This window comes from Embiotoca jacksoni, unplaced genomic scaffold (genome assembly GCF_022577435.1).
Source record: "Embiotoca jacksoni isolate LCO1_2020_lvr unplaced genomic scaffold, fEmbJac1.0.p SCAF_3, whole genome shotgun sequence".
NCBI lineage: Eukaryota > Metazoa > Chordata > Actinopteri > Embiotocidae > Embiotoca > Embiotoca jacksoni.
The window spans coordinates 16656988-16678542 of record NW_027185381.1 but is presented as its reverse complement, the minus strand read 5'-3'; the positions used below and the strand labels follow the sequence as shown (position 1 = coordinate 16678542).

Genomic DNA, 21555 nt, shown 5'->3' with positions numbered 1-21555 from the left:
AGGGTGATTGGCATTTGCCAGAGAACACCAAGATTGGCAGCTTCTCCATTGGCGCCCTGTGCTCTTCACGGATGAGAGCAGGTTCACACTGAACACATGTGACAGACGTGACAGAGTCCGGAGACGCCGTGGAGAACGTTCTGCTGCCTGCAACATCCTCCAGCGTGACCGGTTTGGCGGTGGGTCAGCGACGGTCTGGGGAGGCGTTTCTTTGGAGGGCCGCACAGCCCTCCGTGTGCTAGCCAGAGGTACCCTGACTGCCATTAGGTACCAGGATGAGATCCTCAGACCAATTGTAAGACCATATGCTGGTGCAGTGGGCCCTGGGTTCCTTCTGATGCATGACAATGCTGGGCCTCGTGTGGCTGGAGTGTGTCAGCAGTTCCTGCATGATGAAAGCATTGATGCTACGGACTGGCCTGCCCGTTCCCCAGACCTGAATCCAATCCAGCACATCTGGGACATCGTGTCTCGTTCCGTCCACCGACGCCACGTCGCACCACAGACTGTCCAGGAGTTGACTGATGCTTTGATCCAGGTCTGGAAGGAGATCCCTCAGGAGAACATCCGTGGTCTCATCAGGAGCATGCCCAGGCGTTGTAGGGAGTGCATACAGGCACGTGGAGGCCACACGCACACTACTGAGCCTCATTTTGACTTGTCTTGAGGCATTTCCACAGAAGTTGGATCAGCCTGTGATCTGACTTTTCCACTTTTATTTTGAGTATGATTCTGTATCCAGACCTCCATGGGATAATGATTTTGATTTCCATTGATCATTCTTGTTATTTTGTTCTCAACACATTCCACTATGTAATGAATAAAGATTTTCAACTGGAATATTTCATTCATTGAGATCTAGGATGTGTTGTTTAAGTGTTCCCTTTATTTTTTTTTTGAGCAGTCTTATGCCTCTCATATCTATCACTCACTCCCGGTCTATTAAACTTTGAATTGGGTGATGGCAAAAAAAAAAAAAAAAAAAAAAATGCTATTCTGTTGTATGTGGCCACAAGGCTGGTGTGTAGGAATGGGCTTTGTGGGCATGTAAGTGGATGACTATGTGACTATAGATGTAGGTGTGTGTGTGTGTGTGAGAGAGAGAAAGACTGAGAGATTAACAAGATTACCAAACCATCCATATAGTCTTTATGCTGCTGTGGTGCCATCTTCTGGTAGTGGAGCACAACAACCTTGTATTAATTATAGGTTACAGCAAACAAGAAAATTGTCAGAGACACATTTGCATTCAGAGCACAAATAGGCCTTTCAAAGAAAGCAGCCTTTAACACATGGAATCAAAAAGAAACTCTTAGATTTAAAAAAAACATTTAATATAGTGACAGACATCATGAAGCATTTCAAATTGCTGAAATTGCGTTTAACATTTAGCATATTGGATGAGCTTTACAGTGAATTATACAGAAAACACAAGGCAGTACTGTACAACCTGTAGGATATAGCAGCTTGCAGCATCTTTCAGTGCGCCCACACACACACACACACACACAACCATTTTCTCCCTCGTATACAAACATTATGTAGTTATAATATGAAGCCATCTCAATCATTTACACTGGTAAAAGAAGTGTGTTAATTTGTTTGAAGGGCCATTCAGTTATCACAGTGAAAGCCATTACAGACAATGCGGTTGCAAAGACCACCCCATCCACAAAGTTTGAAGCAACTGTGCACTAATATCCAGAGTGGAATGGAATTGGTGGTCCGCCAAGGTCTGAGTGTGGCGATAATTCATTCAGCTCTGGCTCAAACATGAACAAGCTCACACGCACACGCACACACACACACACACACACACACACACACACACACACACACACACACACACACACACACTCCCTCTGCAGTGCTATTTTTGTATACAGACACTGCTGCGGAAAAACATACAAAAACAGACACACCCACGATGAAATTACACTTAGTTTTAAGGGAATATTACATTTTGTATATAATGAGCTCGTGTGTACACATGAATATTACATTTTCTGTTTCCTATAAAGGCTGGGTAACCATACATTCATTGTATCTACACAGAAAGAGCATCTTCATATATACAGTCAGTGGTGTTGTGATAACGTGACAACACTGAAAAAGGAGTTTATTTAGGTGTTCCCGTACACCTGACATCATTGTGACAGAAACTTGACTGAAAGCTGCAACACACCGATAGCACACTTTATATTGTGTATCTGCCTACCACAACATTCATGTTCTCTTGTCATAGATCTATAAGACCTAAATTACATTTAGAGTGTCAAATACACTCATTAAAATACTATGTACAATAAGGACCACTTTAACTAATCCCCCGGAGATGCATGGAGTTTGCTTAGAGTGCCCTTAACTTTGCCCTACCACTGGATAGTTTTGTAAGTGGCCCACTGATGTACTCGAAAAAGGCAGCTGCTGAGCCACTGCATTTGGTGTTCGAAACATTCAAGTAATGCCAGGAATCAAGAGTATTCACATACACACATATGACTCTGGGTATTTGCTACCAAAAGAAAATCATGAAATAAATGAAATCCAAATATTTGCCCCGTCTGCTCCCAGCTCAAAACAATACTTTGCGTCTGTAGCGTTCAACTTGTGCCGCTCGTGCTGAACGTGTTAGATGCTCCCGCAGTTCATTTCCTACTTTATGTCCGATATATAAACGGTATCAACTTTTCGTCTTCATAAATCGCTCTAAACGACTCGTAGCATCTGTACGGTATTTGTTAAAGATGAATGAATGTTAAAGTCTTGCATTATAGTGTGAGTGCATCCTCGCATCATTTTCCTATTGGATCTTTGGGCCATGTAAGTATGCAAGACATACTGCAGAAATGATGAGTCCTGAATGCACCACTGGAGTTACAGAAGTAGAAGTTCTGGATTTAATTCAATCCACTTATTCTCTGTTGAGTCTCTAGACGATCTGAGGGTTGGGGTAATATTTGAAGACCTTGTAGATCCACTGCGTGTAGAAGGGCACATTGATGAAGATGCTGGGCTGGTTGGCGCGAGCGCAGCCTCTGCCGTGTACACTTACTCCGACAATGACCCTTATGTCACCATCCTGACACACGAGAGGGCCGCCGTAATCCCTCTGCGCAAGAAGAAATAAATGCCACATTTTCCTGTCAGTGGTTGAGAAATGACTAACATCACTGTTTGTATTTATGACCGGGTTTAATGAAAGCAAAATATATTTGAGCATTCTCAGTAAAAGACAGTAACACCAGTGTTTGTGAACGTGGCCGGCGCTCTTCCAACGCTCGAAACCACAAAACCAAGTCTTTTGATAGCTGATGAAATTTAGCGCAACACTCACCAGCTGCTGTGTTTACAACGGACTGAATACTAAACCTACGGATTCAAATACAATTTGTTTGAGATTAAGATCAAACTGGGCTTTTATAGCACTGTGTTGAACTAAGGCATTAATATCCCACTCTCACACTGGGAACAATTACGTTACCCAGAGAGCCGAAGGCCTGTTTTTGTTTACCAGCAAGAACTAAAACACACCATATGAATTCTGGTGTGGACTTTTTTATTTTTTTTTATTTTTTACTTTGATCACTTAAACAGTTATTTGTCCTCATGTTTAAAATAGTGAAATACCTCACGAGGATAATAATATGAACAAGAAAATAATACAAACAGTTTACCTCACACACTCCCTCATTCCTCTTCCCTCCTGCGCAGATCTTGGCGTTGGAGATGTGGAGGTTCCCTCTGTGCATCTCTCTACACCGGTCACCACTGACAATGGGCAAGTCCACTCCCTTTAGTACGTCATCATGGCCAGTGCCTGAAAGAGATGAGAGGTGCACTTCACTGCCTGTGTTCTGTTCTAGCATATACAACACAGATGCCACTCCTGGACTGCAGAACTCTTTCAGTTATTAACGTGAATATGATTTTATAATATACTATAAATATATTGCCATAACCTATGTAGCATGTTTCTATTTCACAACTGAATGAAGTCCGATTGGTTTTTACACAAATTATGGGACGCAACGTTTATTAAAAGTATCGGCCCTCTTTATGTCCTTCTGTTTATCTATCCCTGGGTTATCATGTTGCTCATGTCAAACAGTAAGCCATTATTTAAGAAGGGAATATGTTGAGATGTACTGTTGCACCTCCACTTTCTATCGTTCACAAAAGAGTGCAGGACTGCTGGAAGAGAAATGCAATATAGATGCAACATATTCCAAACCCGGAAGACTGAGAGAATAGATATGTGTAGTGTAGCTGTGGTGAATGTATAATATAGAAAATTAGTACCTTTGGTTTCTCCCCATCCATACATTTTACATATCGTTCCATCTGGGATGGAGCACCCAGCCACTGGCAGCTGAATCGTGTGGACATTGTCTGCAGGAAGGGCAGGCCTGGACATTTTTATGGAACACAAAGTATAAAACATGATCAACAACATCGCACACAGGGAAGTATATCAACATATCCTTGAAATGTATTTTCCAGGCACTCACTTTGAGAGCCTTAGGAGGGCTAAACTGGAACCTTCGGGGCCACATATCACATGAGCTATGCTGACTTCCTGTCTCTTGGACCAGTCAGGAGCATCCTCTCGAATATCAGAGACTCCCAGCCATACCCGATACTCACTGAGGTCTGGAACACTGAAGAGGCACACGAAAGTGTTAATACTTTCAGAAAAAAAACTGACATTTATTACTCTGCTCTGAGCAGCCAGTTCAGTATGATCCAGTAGCAACTACAGCCAGTTATGCTTGAATGCAGAGAAATACACGAACTGAACAAATGAATATTTTAATACACTGCGGGTATAAAAAAGAAAGTGCACTGACAGTATGAGGTTTCTAGCAAAAAAGATTTGACATTGGCAGCGAGCATTAAACTTACCATGAGGAGAAGCACTCCCTGTCAGTAAGTACCCACTCCTCTCGTATTAGTGAACCACCACACCAGTGAACTGATCTGGGAGGAGCACAAAACACAAACAGCACATGAATCAAAGACATCAACCTAATACTGTCTTAGTTTAAAAGACACACTGGAAATTCACAGAAAGCCAGTCGATCCCCCAGATGTACTTATTTCGGGGAGAGAGGGACATATAATAACCCACCAATACAGTCCAAAGCATCACATCACAAAATGGCCTTGTCTGCCAAAAGTCTGAATGCAAGAGTTTGCTAGCAAAATGGAAAGGCCGCTGAAAAAGGATTTTTTTTTTATTTTTTTATTCCAAGCGTCATCTGGGCAGGATGGTCTACTGTTCTTCTTCAATGGTTGAGGAAAATGTGTAGAATACAAAATGCCCGTACCCTTTTTGTATGCTGACCATCCAGCTGCCCTCTGATATGCCCACTGGACTTCCTCCCACAATCCTGGTTCTCTTATGCACAAAACATCCCACAGAGGAAAGCTCACCTTGAAAAGCAGAAACACACACACACACACACACACACACACACACACACACACACACACACACACACACACAGTCAAAATATTGTGTTATATCTCATGCCACAAAGTATACATTTCATTTGATGTCATAAATATGCATTCACAAGCTCAGACATGCTGCAATTAAAGTTAAGTTATTGTTTACGCAGTCACAATATAGAAGCACTTGAGCCGCCTAATGATCCGCCACAATCATTATATATAAAACATAATCTATTATGCTGATGAGACCATTAATTAAGGTACTTATTGCATATGCTCACAGAACACATGGGTGTAATTTGAACTGTACATGTCAAGAGAGTGGGGGATTCATCCTTTGTGTTGGAACACATATACATTGATACACACACACACACACACACACACACACACACACACACACACACACACACACACACACACACACACACACAGATGCTGCCACACCAGCATAATATCCTTCATCATGGACCATAATTACTGGACATTAAAAAATTGTGAAAAAAAAGCGTTACGCGCCTCGGAGGAACATCACACACAGACCAGCCACTCGCAAGCACAGACACGCGAGGTGACGGAGACACTCACCCAGTGGAATCGTGTTCTGCGCAGCATCACCTGTGCAGAGAGAAGAGGAGACAAACAAGTGATAAAGAAGTATCAACTGTTACAACGCAAGAGGCGACTTCACACAGGAGTGTAGATGTCACAGGGCTCATACAGCCGTAGCCAACCAGGGCTCTTGGGTTCGTCTGCCACGTCACAATCACTTCTTTCTAATCTAAACTTTTATTGAGTGTAACAAACCTTAGACGACTCTACTGCCGTGCCTGCAGTAGCTGTTTAACAGTTGTTGATTTTTTTTTTTTTTTTTGTGAATGTTACAAGCCTGAAATGGACGTAACTGGTTATGTTTTATACGTACTTTAAAGTACACTTTACGTAGCTTCAGGCCAGCTTCTGTGAATTTCTGTCCAGTATGATAATCAAATGAGAATCTGCTGATGTATAATCTACATAGTGAACCTTTTTTGTCATCATTTCATATTCTTGTGCGTTAATTTAGTTTACATGTTTACGCTGTATTACATCACTATGATAATGGTACTTTGAGAAGATACCAGATGGAGGACAGTTTTTTTTGTTGTTGTTGTTTAATGTAGTTGCAATTGTGGTACAGTTTTGGCGCGTATGGTGATTAAAGGCTGCTCCAGTAGTTTCTAAATTAACCTGAGGTCTATGCCCTGTAGGATGCAACCACTGGACACAATTCCCTCTGGAGCGTTACCAAAACGCCTCACGCGCTGCAAATTAATAGGTTCTACAACTTCCTATGTTTCGTAAATGCCTCACATGCAAGCTAATGGTAGATGCTGGCTAAGCCATGCGCACAGAGAGTCCTCTCGTTCTCACTCAGTTTCTGAAATGCAAACAATTCATGTGGCCAAAAGTGTAAAATAAGGTGTTCTAATGCAAGATTTACCTTTGTTGAGACCCAGTCTTTTCCCAACCATTGTGTGGTGTATTAAAATCCAATATAGTTTAATCTACTAACTGACAGATGTACAAGAGGGGTAGAGCGAAGGGAGATTGTCCACTAGTTAATCAATCATGTATCGGCAGACCTCCACACTGCAGATAAAAGGTGTGTCAGTCAGACAAGCGGACAGAATGAAAACAAAGCAGCTCAATCTTTGATCTAGAAATATAATAAACCTTCAATTTCACTTGGTATCACACGTTGTTTTCTCTAAGTGTGTCTTTCTGTGTGAATCTGTGTAGGTACTGCATGCACATACATCGATGCACTCACATGGTTTTACATTGCAGTAGTCCCAGGGTATGGCAGAATTGTTGGTGTAACACCAGGGACCATGTTTGTCTTTATCAGGATTTCTGCAGTAGTTTCCTTCCAGGCCAGCCATCAGCATGCCCCTCTCACCACTGGACAAACACAGAAACACAAAAGATCCCTTCACTAAGCTTTCATCAACATTCAGTAAGCCCCAAAGACAATGTCCAAAACAAAAGCAAGTTTGGTTTTTTTTCCGTTTGAAGCAGATAATTTGGCTCTTGGTGGAAGTAAAAAGAATTTCCCAGTGATTTATAACTATTAGTAAAAGCTGAATGAATTCAGCCAGATAGGATCTGGACAGTCCAACTTCACAGCTGTGTTGGCTCTCTCCCTCCAGACGAGATAAAGAGGTGCTCTGCAAAGGAATTAGTCACCGAGACTGTACACACCCACCTAGATTTATATATCTAATACGTGCTCATGCAGACGTATCCCACATGAGGCGATTGTCATAAGAATTCTAAAACCACAAACAAATTCTTTCTCACACTAAATTACTCAACTGATAAGGTGGATAATTGTAATGACAAAGGAGGCACAAGAGCGGGAATTCTAGGTCCCAAACCACAGTGAGCCATAGTTTAAAAACTGTGTTACATTTCTCGCACAGCGAGCTCTCACCGAGGTTCTCTAACTCTGACTTCTCACCCATGAGCAGGAGCCAAGCAGTGGAGCCGACTGGCTTTGAAGTGTTCCTCCATAGGAGGAGGTTTGGGGTCAAAGGTGAGGAGTGAAGTGTATATCCCCCAGCCAAGTTATCACTCGCAGTCATTCCTGCTGAGTTAGGTCATCTTCGGGGAAACACTTCTCCAGCCATTAGGAGATGCTGGAGAGGCTCGTCATGGTACCCGCAGGAGCCGCTTTTCTCCTCAGAGAACCAAAAGGCTGGACTCTGGCCGCTAACAACAATAACACTTAACCAGAGGTCAATAATAACGGGCCTCCCTGCATTACGGCCCTGTCTCAGGTTTGCACACATGGTTCTCGACAACACAGACGCGCTGTCCTGCATTCTGAGGCTGTAATGCACAAGCTTGTTTCTCAGAGAACTCAAAGCATTTCCCCAAGCGTTCTTTGTCCCATTGAAAACCCCTAAAATTTCCACTCATTATCAATGGTTTGCTTCAATTTCGCCGGATTCTTAAAAGTCCTTTGCCCTTCGAACGGCTCTAGTGGTTAACATGTTCGAGAGCTGTTTGACATCTTGATCTCTATTTTAGGGAGAGGCACTTGTCTGTAAGTTATTAATGGTGCTGGTCTGTTTTTGACATCATGTCGGAGTTTGGGAAAGTTATTAGGTCAGGAAGTAGCAGGGATCCAGTGGGCTGACCTGTTGCTGTGGTCTCTCCAGGGAGCACAGGGCAGGTTTGATCTGGTCTTTGATTGTTGTCCTTGGTAATTCTCTCCAAAGCTTTCATAGCAGTCTGTATTTGGGCACAAAAAGGGAAATAAAATGAGACAGGTATTCCGGACAAATACTCAATGTCTGAACAACCAAGCCCAAAAACATGCTAAACGGGCTGCACAAGCATTCTTTGCCCGTTTAGAGCATTATGAGTACAGTTATGTTAAAATAAAAATGATAAAAAACTGAAAACTAATAAAAGCACAAATACAAACGACCCTTAGTTGCCCTATAATGTTAGCTAGATTATATAAAGCTGGGAACATAAAAAAAAGTCACCCACAGTGATGCTTTCGAAAAACACAAGTCATAAATAAGTTTTTGAAGCAGTCACCCTGCATTTCGTTTCTATATGGGAATGTAGTCTACCCTCAAGGGTAAACCACAACGCAACCTCAGAGAGGGTTTATAATCCCAGTGCAAGGCCACACAATCTAAAAAAGAAATGTCCCCAAGATCCTTTGGGAAATTTGAATCTGTGTACTCAGCCATAGATCTACATCTTTTACTTCCAAATCTCTCGCTACACCAGAAAGAATCTAATCCCTCCGCGCCGTCTTTCACCGTCCACAGAGACCCAACCATCCTGAGCCGGTCAGATTTTATTTATGCGAGACGTGCTGGTCAGTCCTTCCCACAGGCCCATAGGGCTACAGTTTTCCGTAGGGATGGAGAAAACGTGGTTACAAACCAACATGTGTGGTTACAGGGTCTCATATGAACTCCACAGTCCACAGAATATGAAAATATCAAATATGTCTCTGCTTTGGATGTAGAGAACATTTATACAAAGCTGACCAGTCTCACCACTGACAGGCTTGTTTTGGGTGCCGCACTGAGGGATATTGGTGCAGAACACTGTGCGGACTCTCGGGTCTGTGGTGAAGCACCAGGGAGATTCTTGACCATCTGGATTCCGACAATAGTTCTCTCTCAGGTCCCTGGAAAACAGAGAAATCCAGCGTTTAATCTGCTTGGATATAAAAGCATGCTGGTGTGTGTGTGTGTGTGTGTGTGCGTGTGTGTGTGCGCGTGTGTGTGTGGACGGCAGTCTTGTGCGAGTTTTGTGACTCACTTGCAGGGGTAGGCTGGAGGTATGAATGTGTGGTTATGGGGATACTGAGAGTCCCAGCGTTGGCAGGTGAGTCCAGTCGGTGTCACGTCCACTGTCCCCCGGTAGCCCTCCCCTCTGGCCTGGTAACACTCGGTCGTTTCCACCACGTTACTTTTTGGAGGCGTTTCTGCGAAAGAGCAAGAAATATCACGTAGTCAAAGTCGAGGTAATTTACAGCATGTTTAGACTCGCTTAAATAACTTGTTGTGAATGCCAAGGAGTAAGACTTAGCAGGTTCGTACAAAAAAAAAAAAAAATCATCTTGTGGTGGTGGATATGCATGTAGATGGAGGTTTAATAGCATTGACAAACTTTTGATACTGGTTTAGCTACTTTGACTTCGATACAGGCCCCGAAACAATTTTAAGTCTTTAGTTTTCATGCAGTTTAGAGGGGGAGAGTTTAACCTGGGTTATTTTCTGTAAATACAATTAGCAGATGTCTCCTTAACACCTCATGCAGTTGTCACTAGATACTACAGTTTATCGAATTTCCCTAAATGCCTGACATAGAAGCAATCACGCAAAAATATACCTGTGTTACTTAAACGCCTCGCATGCATGGTAGATGCTACTTGGTCAGCTGCGCGCACAAAAACTCAGGTATGGAAAGGTATATGGCCAAAAAAAAAAAAGAAAGAAGACTTAAGTAAGAAATTCCAATCTAAGATTTGCCATGTTTGAAACCATGTGATTTTATCTATGTGAGCAGGACACCCGAGTAGAGGCTATATTTGTTCAAATCAAAACGTCTTAATGTGGCTGTTGGCAAGGTGTGGAAATTTTATCCCAAATGACAAGGCGTCAAAGTGGTCGCGTACATAGTAGAGGTGTGTATGTTTCATACCTGGCTCCAGTGTCGGTCTTGTGGTGTTACAGTTGAAAAATAACAATTTACATTTTTTTTTTTTATTATCACTCCAAAAAAAATGGCCTTTAACATACAGAAATACTGAATGTGTTACTCTACCCCCAATTTCAACATGGTTTTCTAATTTATGAATCAATTTGCATGGAAAAAACAAACAACTGATAAACTCTGATTTTGTTGAAATGGCTGAGAACACATTAATCAGGAGATCCAGGCTCAGTTGCCCATTTTTCCAACGATTTTGAAAACCGTGACTGTGAACTGTTGAGAGTTGAACTGAACTTCATATGCTTTGAAACCTTGATGAACTGGATTATAGGTTATAGAATAATACTTTGATAATCATGTCACACCATATGAATTTCTATTTGTCTGCCATTAGTAAATAGTTTTCCATACTGTAGGTGTTTTTCCAACAGAAGTTCCAGGAACTTTCACGGATAGTAAAGTTCCTCCAGCACGTAGTGATTTGCATTTGGACAGTAGGGCCATAAAGATTAGGCAAATTAATCCACTGGCATATCAAAGCGTGACAGTCTCAAATTTCCAGTGAATGCCATCCTATGCCAAAATGTGAGCCTTGATGTCTTGATTATTGTTGGCCAAAAACTGCAAGCAAAACACAGTATTTGCAGCTGCGTGCTTTTTATGATGTTGGGTGGAAAACAATGCGTTGGAAAACACAAGTGCAATTGACCAAACAGCTCTTTTTAGTGGTTTAAGTGGTTAAACGGCCTCAGTGTTTTGGCTACCTGCTTTCAACAGAATATCGCCCTCTATGGGTTTAGAAAACACACAGTCGAGTGTAACTGGGCTGGTTGTAACATTGGATAAACAAGGCAGGAAATCTTATCTGCTCTACTTTTCTACAGAAAGGCTGCTCATTATGGCCAAGTTATACAAGGTCATTAGCCTGGACATTGTATATGATTGTATCCAAAATTGCGCAACGCTGCAGATCATCAAGTCCTCTAAATCAGACATGTTCTGCCCATACAGTGTCTAAAAATAGATATGCACTAGTTTGACAGTAAACAAAAGAGAAGGCCTTGTCAAAAGAACACTTTATCACTCTGTCCTCAGTGCCTTGTTTTGATTAAGACTAACTGGGTCGTAAACTTGGTCTGTTCCCAAAAAAACTCCCATATCAGAGGGAAAGCGAGAGACACGGACAGAATCACTGAGTCCGTATGGAGGAGTGCCATCTAGTAAACACGGTGCCAGGACCGCTGATGATTCCAGCAGGCTAGTCGAAGGCTCGAGAGAAAGAAGCAGAGCCCAACAATAACACCAGTTCTCTCTCTCTCTCTCTCTCTCCGTTTTATGTTCTTGAGGACCACGGTGGCTGTCGGTCCCAGTGACTCGGCTCTGATTGCGGGGGTCAACTGTAAGCACGCAGCATCTGCTGCTTTACTACAAGTGTGACTTACTGAGGCGCGTACGCCCGGCTCTCACACATCAATCACACCACTTACACCGAGTGCATGAGGTGTAATGAAAGCGATCTGCTTGCAGTGTATTGTTGCGTCTAGATGCGTTACGCGGGGTTAATGTGGAGCAGTGACCGAGCCCGGTGCAGTTCGACTACCGCACGTAAGAGCCGGCATAGAACAATAACCAGCAGACCAGTGGTGGAGGGGGAAAATAAACACTCTGCCCATTAGAGAAGACGTAACAGAGAACCAGGCCTAAGGAGGAGGGGGGTGGGTGGGGGGGACTCTGAGCATGTGTGTGTGTGTGTGTGTGTGTGTGAGTGAGAGAGAGCGAGTGAGCGAGAGAGAAAGGGAGAACACACCTACAAAGATCTAACATGCATGGCAAATGCTAACGCATTCAACCACACATAAACAAACATGCTTACCACAGACTTTGATGTTGCAGTACTCCCAGGGTGTGTTTGTGTCCGTGGTGAAGCACCAGGGTCTGTGGCCTCCATCTGGATTCCTGCAGTAGTTGTCATCAAGGCCCTTGTCAGGGTACCTAGTACAAAAGACGCAGAACAACTACCTAAGTGTGTAGACAAAAGCTGCGTCGGAGCGAAAATCACAGCACAAAACAGCTATCACACTGTTGCAGAACTCACAGCACAACTCCCTGACCTGAACTTAAGTAATTGTCGCACAAACCACTATTCTTAAAGCCCGGGTGCGCCTGAAAGAAGAATCGCGTTTCTATTTTCCTCCCGAATCCCGAGCAGAAAAAAAATAGTTAGGAGACAATTCAACCATCGCATGCATGTAACACATTAATTACTGGAACGGTGCAAGGGCTCCATCTGTGAATCTGTTCCGAGCTCAGGGGAGTGAGGAAGAATAATAAGCTGCACCACTACAGGTGTTCTTCAGTAAGTCATCCCAGAGTCCCTCATCCCTTCAGGCCTGCTGCCTCCAGGCATGCAGGATCCGGCTGTGGGACCTTCTCATTACATTAGTGCTGCGAGCAGTCTGGGACCTCGTTTACACAAACAGTGGGATGATTAAGGATGTGTTAACGAGTCCCCGCTAATCCGAACCACCTGCCATCCACCTAGCTGGAACGGCCATGACACAGACGCACACGGCTGACACACGCACGCACGCACGCACATGCACGCACGCACACACAGCTCATGTAAGGAATACTAAAGCAGATGAAAATGCATGGCCTCCCTACAAAAAAAAAAAAAAAAAAAAGCCTTAAATTGATCTAACAGCTTAGACACAAGTCTGCTTTATAATTGACTGAGAGCTTAAAGGAATTTGGGCCAATTAAGTCCAAATGAAGAGTTTTCCCAGCATACCACAGTTCAAATCACAATTACGCACCAGATTCCGATAGTGATCCTTTGGGGAAAGTTTTCACTTGCTGACTCCAAATCACTTCATCTCCGGAGTTAGTGCGAAAGTATTATTGCATAAATAACTCATGCTTTTTGCTCTTACATGCATCCATGTGTGCGGGCTTAAGTGGGATTGAGCATGCACTATTTAGTGTGGTGCAGATGGACATGTGTGTGTGTGTGTGTGTGTGTGTGTGTGTGTCACCTCTTGGGGTGGTAGAGGTGTTTGTGTGGTTCATCCAGGTCCCACCGCTGGCATTCTTTTCCACTTTCTGTGTGGTCCATGGGTCCTCTGTAATCTTCGCCATTACAGTTCATACACTCAACTATCCAGCAATGAAACACAAAAGCACACACCGACACGTTCGTCACACACCTCCACAAAGAGGCAGAGCAAATAGTTTCCAGAAATACAGAAAATCCCAAGTGAAAATGAAACTTTACCAAACTCAGTTTGTGATTTTCTCCTCCCACATAACCATGCAACATTTTGATATAAACTCCTTGATGATATGACACGTAATACAGTTCCATTATAGACATTATATGCATGTACATTTAATTTAAGGAAGCTCCTATTATGAGTCAGACTTAAAAAGGTGACAGTTTCTTTCAGGAAGAGAAAGCAACATTTGCTGCATGGTGAGTAGTATACACTGTCTCGTGTAAACAACAAAGGGGTTGCAGATTAGAACCAGATGTTTATGGGTCCACTCCGGTCATGACAGAGCACATTTTAATACCACCAGCTGCATGCGTACGTTGTGCTTGTCGATGCCATGTTTGTGCGTCTGCGTGTGTATGTTTCTTATTATCGAGTTAATCTCTGTCGAAACCCCTCCAGTCCTTTTGTCCTGAAAGTGCGTAGACCTTCTATCGAAATGAAAAAGTCATTATATCTGTTGTACAACCGGCGATAACCCAATGGGACACCATACACGAGTGACAGAGAAAAGAATTCCCGTTCGGTCTTATCGAATCACAACCTGGTCCCTCATTAAAGTGATCCGGTGTCATGCATGCAGAGGAAACAGCCCCTTTGACAGCATGAATCTCCAGGGATTAGATAACAGAGGTCATTATCACCCCCCTCTTTGAGGCAGACATCCGTGCCTTGACAGTAACATTGTGTGATATAATGTAGAAGCTGAAACACACTGAGAAAGTGCTTTTCTTTCATCACAACCACATGTGTGCCACAGGGGTGGATGAAATGGCTGACAATTTATGTAGTGCAGACGACAGAGGGATTAATATCCTCAAACATTCCAACACCCGTTTCCCTGGGTTCAAACCATTTACAAAACCCGAGCCTGATGGAATGAGAGAGGACACTGTAAACTGAGCCACACACCTGGAAACAGCTGCAGGTGGCCTCAGCCAATAGAGGAGACCCTACGCACCCACACACTGATGAACAGATGTCCAGCGGAGCACAGTCAGAGCGAACTTTGCTTAATCCGAGTACGTGATTGCTAAATTTACTGCCGCTCATTTCAGACTATCATCCCTCAATTGGCGAGTCGATTTACAACGTGGGGTGGATATTATTCTGAGAGGAATGTCCGCTCAGGTACACGCAGACATACTTTGTGTGTGTGTGTGTGTGTGTGTGTGTGTGTGTGTGTGTGTGTGTGTGTGTGTGTGTGTGTGTGTGTGTGTGTGTGTGTATGTGTGTGTGGGTGTGTGTGGCATACCTTGTGAGCACTGCGGTATGCCACACTCCTGGTGTCTGAGGTGTGGCTGCGGGTCGGTGGTGAAGCACCACGGGCCAACGGTGGAGTTGTCTGGGTTGCGACAGTAGTTTTCTCTCAGATCCTTCTTCCTGAACCTCTTGGACATGAATCTGTCAGAAGCAGAGCTGCAGTTACACAAACCGACACATGTACCAAGACCAGCTGCCAGATATTTCAGCTCGAATGCAGAGCTTTTGAAAAAAACACCCAAGGCCACAGTTTCTGTTGTCTATTTTTTAGATCCCTGATGGAGTGATGTCTACTTTTGTCTGTTTACAAAAGAGCTGCTGCCTGACTAAAATCTTCCTGATAAACACGAGCAATGGAAATGAACAAGTGTAAAAGTAACCGATGGCGACGCTAAGAGACTGACTCATCAATGGCGTGTATTTTAAATTAAGAGAAAACTCACTGACACGTAAAAGTAATGTTAGTTTTCTGTGAGAGCTGGTTCTGAGAGTGATATAAACACTGACAAATGACTCATATCTTTGACATCAGGCGAGCACATGGCTGCGGTCACCAGTTTGGATGATGGACTCGGTAAGAGTAGTCTTTGTATCGGGCTGTGTTTTTCCATATGATGATGAAAAGATAAAGCTATGAGGTAGTCTTTCAGTGGAGTAGTTGGAAATGACAGGTACAGAAATGAGAAGGCTGGGCAATCAAAAAAGAGGGGAAACCTTTCACTGGTAAAAACACTGTTTGTACTTTGTGTGTGTGTGTGTGTGTGTGTGTGTGTGTGTGTGTGTGTGTGTCAGAGTTTCTCATGCCTGTAAGCCAACTGATAAAGCGTACAAAGTGCCTGGGTTTAATTACCTGATTTACAGAGACATTAATAGCAGTTTGATAAAGTAGGTTCACTGGAGGTACAAACGTGCACGGCCGGCTTTGATTGGTCTGCTGCTGCAACGAGTCACTACAAAGCTTTTTAAAGTCATTTAATATCTCCGAGGAGAGGGGAGTGGACTTTTCTCTTCTCGTGGAGGTAAATATTATTCACGTTAGTTGTGAGTGTTACATTATTTATTGTGAGCTTCTTCTTCGATATTAATACAATGTGTTATTGTCTTCTCATCAAAAATAATGAAAGGTACTGATGAAAGGGAAGCCCGCAGTTTTTGCACAAACCAGTTATGCAAAATGAGGAGAAGAGGGGGAAGAAGAAAAAAACAACAAAAAAAGGGAGGTTCAAAGATAAGATGTGTTTTGTGTATTGTTCAGTGATCTCTAATGGTACATATCTGGCTCATAATGAAAGTAAATTTTTACTGATATATAGTGTTGTTTTACAAAATTGTCCTCTTTTGACAAAATATCGTGCGATAAGCATGGCCACCATAAAACGAGTCTTTTTTTTTTTATTTTTTAAATTTTTTTATTCTTCAGTCTGAACAGAGACGATGGGGCAGTTTATTATCTTCAGTTTTTGAAGGAAAGCCTTTGGATACCTTTAATTACATGGCATGCTGTGTGTTTTCCTATTAACAGTGACGCCATTCGTGTGATATTGTCATGTTTCAGAAACCACGGTGGTAGTTTTTCATTTTTTTGTAAAGGGTTAATGCTGTTGTCGTGTTGCTTATCAGGCAATTCCTATATATCAGCGTGCATTTTCCTTTCATGATGCTCCACCGGCATCTTTTGTTTTTAAAGTTTTTTTTTTCACACTGTACCAGAAAGTAGCCCGCATATTGAAAAATTAGCTTTCTCTGAGAAGTTAGCTGGGGCATGTACCTAAGGCTTAACCAAGTGCTGCGTATTAGATATGATTCTAATCCCAGTAAAACAAACACGCATGCACCCACACACTCCTAGATAAACAGTAAGGCCGCAGCAGGAAATGATCTGTGACTCTGTAAAGCGTTACGATGAGGTCAGTTCTGATGAACGACTGCTCCCAGGAGCCTAATCAACCCCTAATATATCACACACATACACACACACATACAGACTAGCCTCTAGCTACCAGCTAATTGCAACACTAACACGCCAACACTAACAGTAAAGGAGCCGCTTATAACACTTTGGTTTGACGCTGCGATGAGAAGTACGTTCGACTCTTACTTGTGTTCATGGGGAATAGGGGAGGCCCAGGCCTGGCACAGGATCCCACTCACTGTCACCGACCTCCGCCCCCTGTAGCTCTGACCCGTTCCCACAATGCATTCTCTGACATAGTCTGAAAGAAAGACAGGCAGAGAGGAGGATGGGAGACAAAGTGACAGTGATGAAGAAAACAGACAGAAGGAGATGTTTCGCGGAGCTCAGCAAGGACATGACAATGCCAAAAGTCGGATCTGTTTTGCTCATCTTCAAACTTTGGATTCAGTAAAATAGGTTGCACAGTCGTCCGCACGCTCGCTGCTGCGGTCGGTCGGTCGGTCGGTCGGTCGGTCGGTCTGAATTTGGGCTGGGGATTTCCATTGTTTACACAAACACCGCTTAATGACAGAAAATGAACCATAATGTGCTGTAACACAACAAACACGACAATGGTCCTTGCCCTTCCTTGTCGTCCCCCCGAGGGTCGCCGTCATTACGAAACTTAAATCACTCTCAAAACGGACATTTGCAAAGTAATCGAGCTCTCCTGCATGCTCTCACACTACACTGTCTCCACTGAAAGAATGACAGATTGTCCTCCGCCAAAATATGACCCCACTGGTCTTTTTTTTTTTTTTTCGCAAACAGCTTATCATGACCATGGCGTTCGTATGAATTACGGCAATCTGGTGTCACGGAGACGTGACTCAGTTTGGATGACTTGTAAATAATTAATAATGTGAGCGTTCCCTGGTCAGGAAGAAGTGGTTTGGGTGGGTGGATTGATGCGACAGCGGACTTGGGGTGCAGGCTACCAATGTTTTCGTCCTGTTTCCAACCTCAAGTCAGGACACTTTTTTTTTTTTTTTAAAACGCATCGATTGCAATGACTGCAAAGGTTGGACAACTGTGTCGCAACTTTAGCGGAGAACATGGTTCAAGTCATCGTTTTTGTCATCATCTCTCCCCGACCAAGTGGTTTTTGTGCCTGAACCTAACCAGGGCTGCTGGGTTAGGAGACACTCCGTATCTGAGTCGTATTTGAGGGTAGGAACAAACAACCAAATGGTCATATGGGTTGGAGGACTTTTTGGGTAACGTCTTTGGATTGGAAGTTGACTATGAAAATACGTTTTTTTTTTCTTTCAGAGAGGTAGCTACGAGCCGGAGGGGGGGGGGGGGGGGGGCACTAGCTTTGTATCATCTGGCAAAGAGAAAAGGTGAAACAGCAGAGGGCACCTTTCTTCTGATAGAGCTGGTAGTTGACGTTCTGGTGGCTCTGAGCTCCTGGTGAGTTCCTGTCGAATGACAGCCACTGGCATTTCCTGTTTTTATGATCATAGAGGAACGCTCTGGAGAATAAAGAGGAAAGGAGAGGAGGCAAAGAGAACAGGGGAAAAGTGAAGATCACAGTGGTCAGTTTTCTTTCACTTCTTTAACCACAAGGCAACCAACCAGCTATTACATAAGTATGCAAAGAGACAGGCCTGCTAAACCAGATGAACCACAATTACACTGGCGAAAAGCACAATTGAGGAAGTTGTGTACCCACAACACATCTTCACACTCTACGACCAGACAGCCATTTCATGCACGTTACCAAAAAAAAAAAAAAAAAAAAAAAAATCTTGGAGCTGAAAGGTTCATGACTTTTCGAGGACACAAACCTGCAGGTGAAGTGGAGTCTTTTGTTGCGGCTGCAGGCTCTGGCACACTTGGAAATGCTCACTTTCCTGCTTTTGGTCAGGTGGGAGGAATCAGGTGACATGACAACCAGTTGGATGCCGTCAGTTCGCTGGTAGTCCTGGAGTGCATTTCTTTTGCCCTCTGATACAGAATTACATAACACGGTCATGACCATTCAGCAGTAGCAATTTGACATTTTAGATGTTAAACTGACAGTCATTTATCATTTATTGTTGATAAATATGCAGACAAGCACATCGGACAAACCCTTCTTCATGGTCTGGGAGACAATGTGGACATTCTGCAAATTAACCCAGACAGAACAAACACTGGACGCCAGCATTACAATGTGTGAATTAGTCTGCTTTAACTGTGCATCCTATTATGTCTACAGGACCTGATAGGATGCGCAGTCATTTATCCACATGACACCGGGGCTGACACTCACTCACTTACACCATCATAGGGGGAAGTCACTGGTGGGTCTGTGTGTTGCCTTAGTTGTTGGCAGGTCCTGTGCATCTCTGCAAGATCAGAGAGCCACTTAGACAATTGTATTTAGAGTGAAAACTCTGGTCACCTTCTCCTCCTCCTATCTATTCAATTATCGGCCGGCGTGTATGTGATTTGATTTAAGTACCCTACTTTTATCAATAGAAAAAAAAAAAAAAAATCCTAAATCACTCAAGAGTTTGTGTTGAACAGGTGCCTGAAAAGCAGGACAATTCTGCGACTTATCGCCGTGTAAACAACAGAAGGACTTCACGCATCAGAGCCGGTTTTAGATTCAGCGTTTGGACAATTTTTACGATGTGCTGAGCAAGCTGAGGATCACAGAGGCTTCATCGTGTTTGTCCGGACCTCAATTTGAGTCCACCGAGTGCCAATGAGCAGTGAACCTCAAAACTCTTTGTCAGAGTCTCAGGCTGACCGAACCGACTTATAGCATTTTAATAGATATGGTGGGTTATAACCTCTGTTTACTTTATCATGTGACTACCCCGTTATCCGGTCAGGTAAAGTGTGAGTGCGTTCCTCTGCGGTGTTACGCGCTCTGGTAGAAAATGACACACACACACGCACGCACACACACACACACACACACACACGCACAAAAGAAAGCCCCCGCTGTGTACTGGCTCTTTACAAAAGCATCGTTTTCATCCAAGTCCATAAACTGAGGGATAGGGGACTTAAGAAATATTTTAATGGCTGTGCTATGACACTAAAAACACTTAAACTACATTGTAGCCTACTGTTAGAATTGGAAGGGGTGGGGGGTGAGGGGGGACTGTGGTCATTTTCTGAGAGAAATAACACCAGCAGCCCAAACACGAACCAATAAACTGTAAAATATCACATATAGTAGCAATAAAGTAGGCGCTCTTAACTCGTGTTTGACAGGAGCGCCAACCAGCGTGGACACACACACACACGCACACGCACACACGCACACGCACCCACACCATCTTTTAGAGACAGACGTTAAGCACCAACCCGAGCAGTTGTAAATAGTTTTCGCACAAACTTACCGGAACAAGAAACGACAAAGAGTCCGAAAACGAGCTTGTAAATCCACATCTCTTCGTCACGCGTCAACAGTTTGAGACACAAAGTGGAAGCGCTGTTTGCTGAGCTGTCGGGACTGCAACCAGGAGATGTTGCTTCTACCACTGCACAGATGATGCGTCTCCTCTCTAAGTACTTCCTCGCCTCCCTCTCCCTCCTTCCCTCCCTCCCTCCCTCCCTCTCGCACTTTCTCTCTCTTTCGCTCTTACTGTATCTCTCTCTTCCTTTCACGTCTTTTTTTGTATCTCTGGTTCTCTCCATCCATATTCACCCACACCTATTTTCTATGAATTTGTATGTATTAACCTGTATGTTTAACACACACAATATAATGCCAAAGCTTCAGTAACAGCATTGAATAACTGAACGGCAGCATCATTTCCACGTGCTTTTCAGTCTGTGATCTTTATCTAACTACGTGTTTGTGTGAGCTGTTAAAAGCCACATGTATGTGTGTGTGTGCTCAGACCATTAACCACGACCTCTGACCAAATAAATATCATCTTTGATGCCATTTGTATTTCTTTTTGTTTTGTTTTTCATTTTACAAAACTTAAAATAACATACTAGGGTAATATATATAACCATTTATAGTTATAGAACAATGTTTAATGTCTAGGAATAAAAAGTATCGACACACTGATCTCTAGAATATTCAGTTATTGATACAAGCTTGTGGTCAGAGACCCTCCACAAGTATCTAGGAAACCTTTAAATTCTACAGGAGACTTCCAATTCTAATGAAGTCACCACAGACACACTTCTGGACACAATATAGTGAGGCTCACTACAAATCACTGTGGAAAAATTAGAGCACAATTATTGTAAAAAATTGCATATATTCATCGAGCATGCGCCCACCCCTGACTGTCACACTGCAGTGCTCCACTCAATCATCTTGTTGGGTATGTTTTTCTTTTTTTGTTTTTCTTCCAGAACTTACTAAACAACAGGGTCCAAAATGATTTTGCCAGGCACTTGTCAGCTACTGCAAACTCA

The 21555-nt window shown here is 43.2% G+C and overlaps 1 protein-coding gene across 1 annotated transcript; it reads right to left on the bottom strand.

Moving 5' to 3' along the window:
- Window positions 1-1317: 1317 nt before the first annotated feature.
- On the bottom strand, window positions 1318-20640 carry hgfb (hepatocyte growth factor b). Its single transcript, XM_069163381.1, has 18 exons — window positions 20520-20640; window positions 18969-19128; window positions 18541-18653; window positions 17323-17437; window positions 15217-15365; window positions 13725-13845; window positions 12563-12681; window positions 9793-9958; window positions 9525-9658; window positions 8643-8736; window positions 7271-7401; window positions 6046-6075; window positions 5331-5436; window positions 4906-4980; window positions 4512-4661; window positions 4303-4409; window positions 3678-3820; window positions 1318-3112 (listed from the first exon to the last, which is right to left on the bottom strand). Exons 1-18 carry the CDS (start codon window positions 20566-20568, stop codon window positions 2933-2935), a joined length of 2142 nt encoding a protein of 713 aa, XP_069019482.1. The 5' UTR covers window positions 20569-20640; the 3' UTR covers window positions 1318-2932.
- Between the last annotated feature and the right edge of the window lie 915 nt (window positions 20641-21555).

What these genes read in the sequence shown, in the direction of transcription:
- hgfb (XM_069163381.1), bottom strand. Translation starts at nt 20,568, where the DNA reads ATGTGGATTTACAAGCTCGTTTTCGGACTCTTTGTCGTTTCTTGTTCC. An exon ending in CATACCGCAGTGCTCACAAG is followed by an intron (nt 13,846 to 15,216) that starts GTATGCCACACA and finishes ATTGCTGGATAG; the next exon opens with TTGAGTGTATGAACTGTAAT. An exon ending in CCTCCAGCCTACCCCTGCAA is followed by an intron (nt 9,659 to 9,792) that starts GTGAGTCACAAA and finishes TCTGTTTTCCAG; the next exon opens with GGACCTGAGAGAGAACTATT.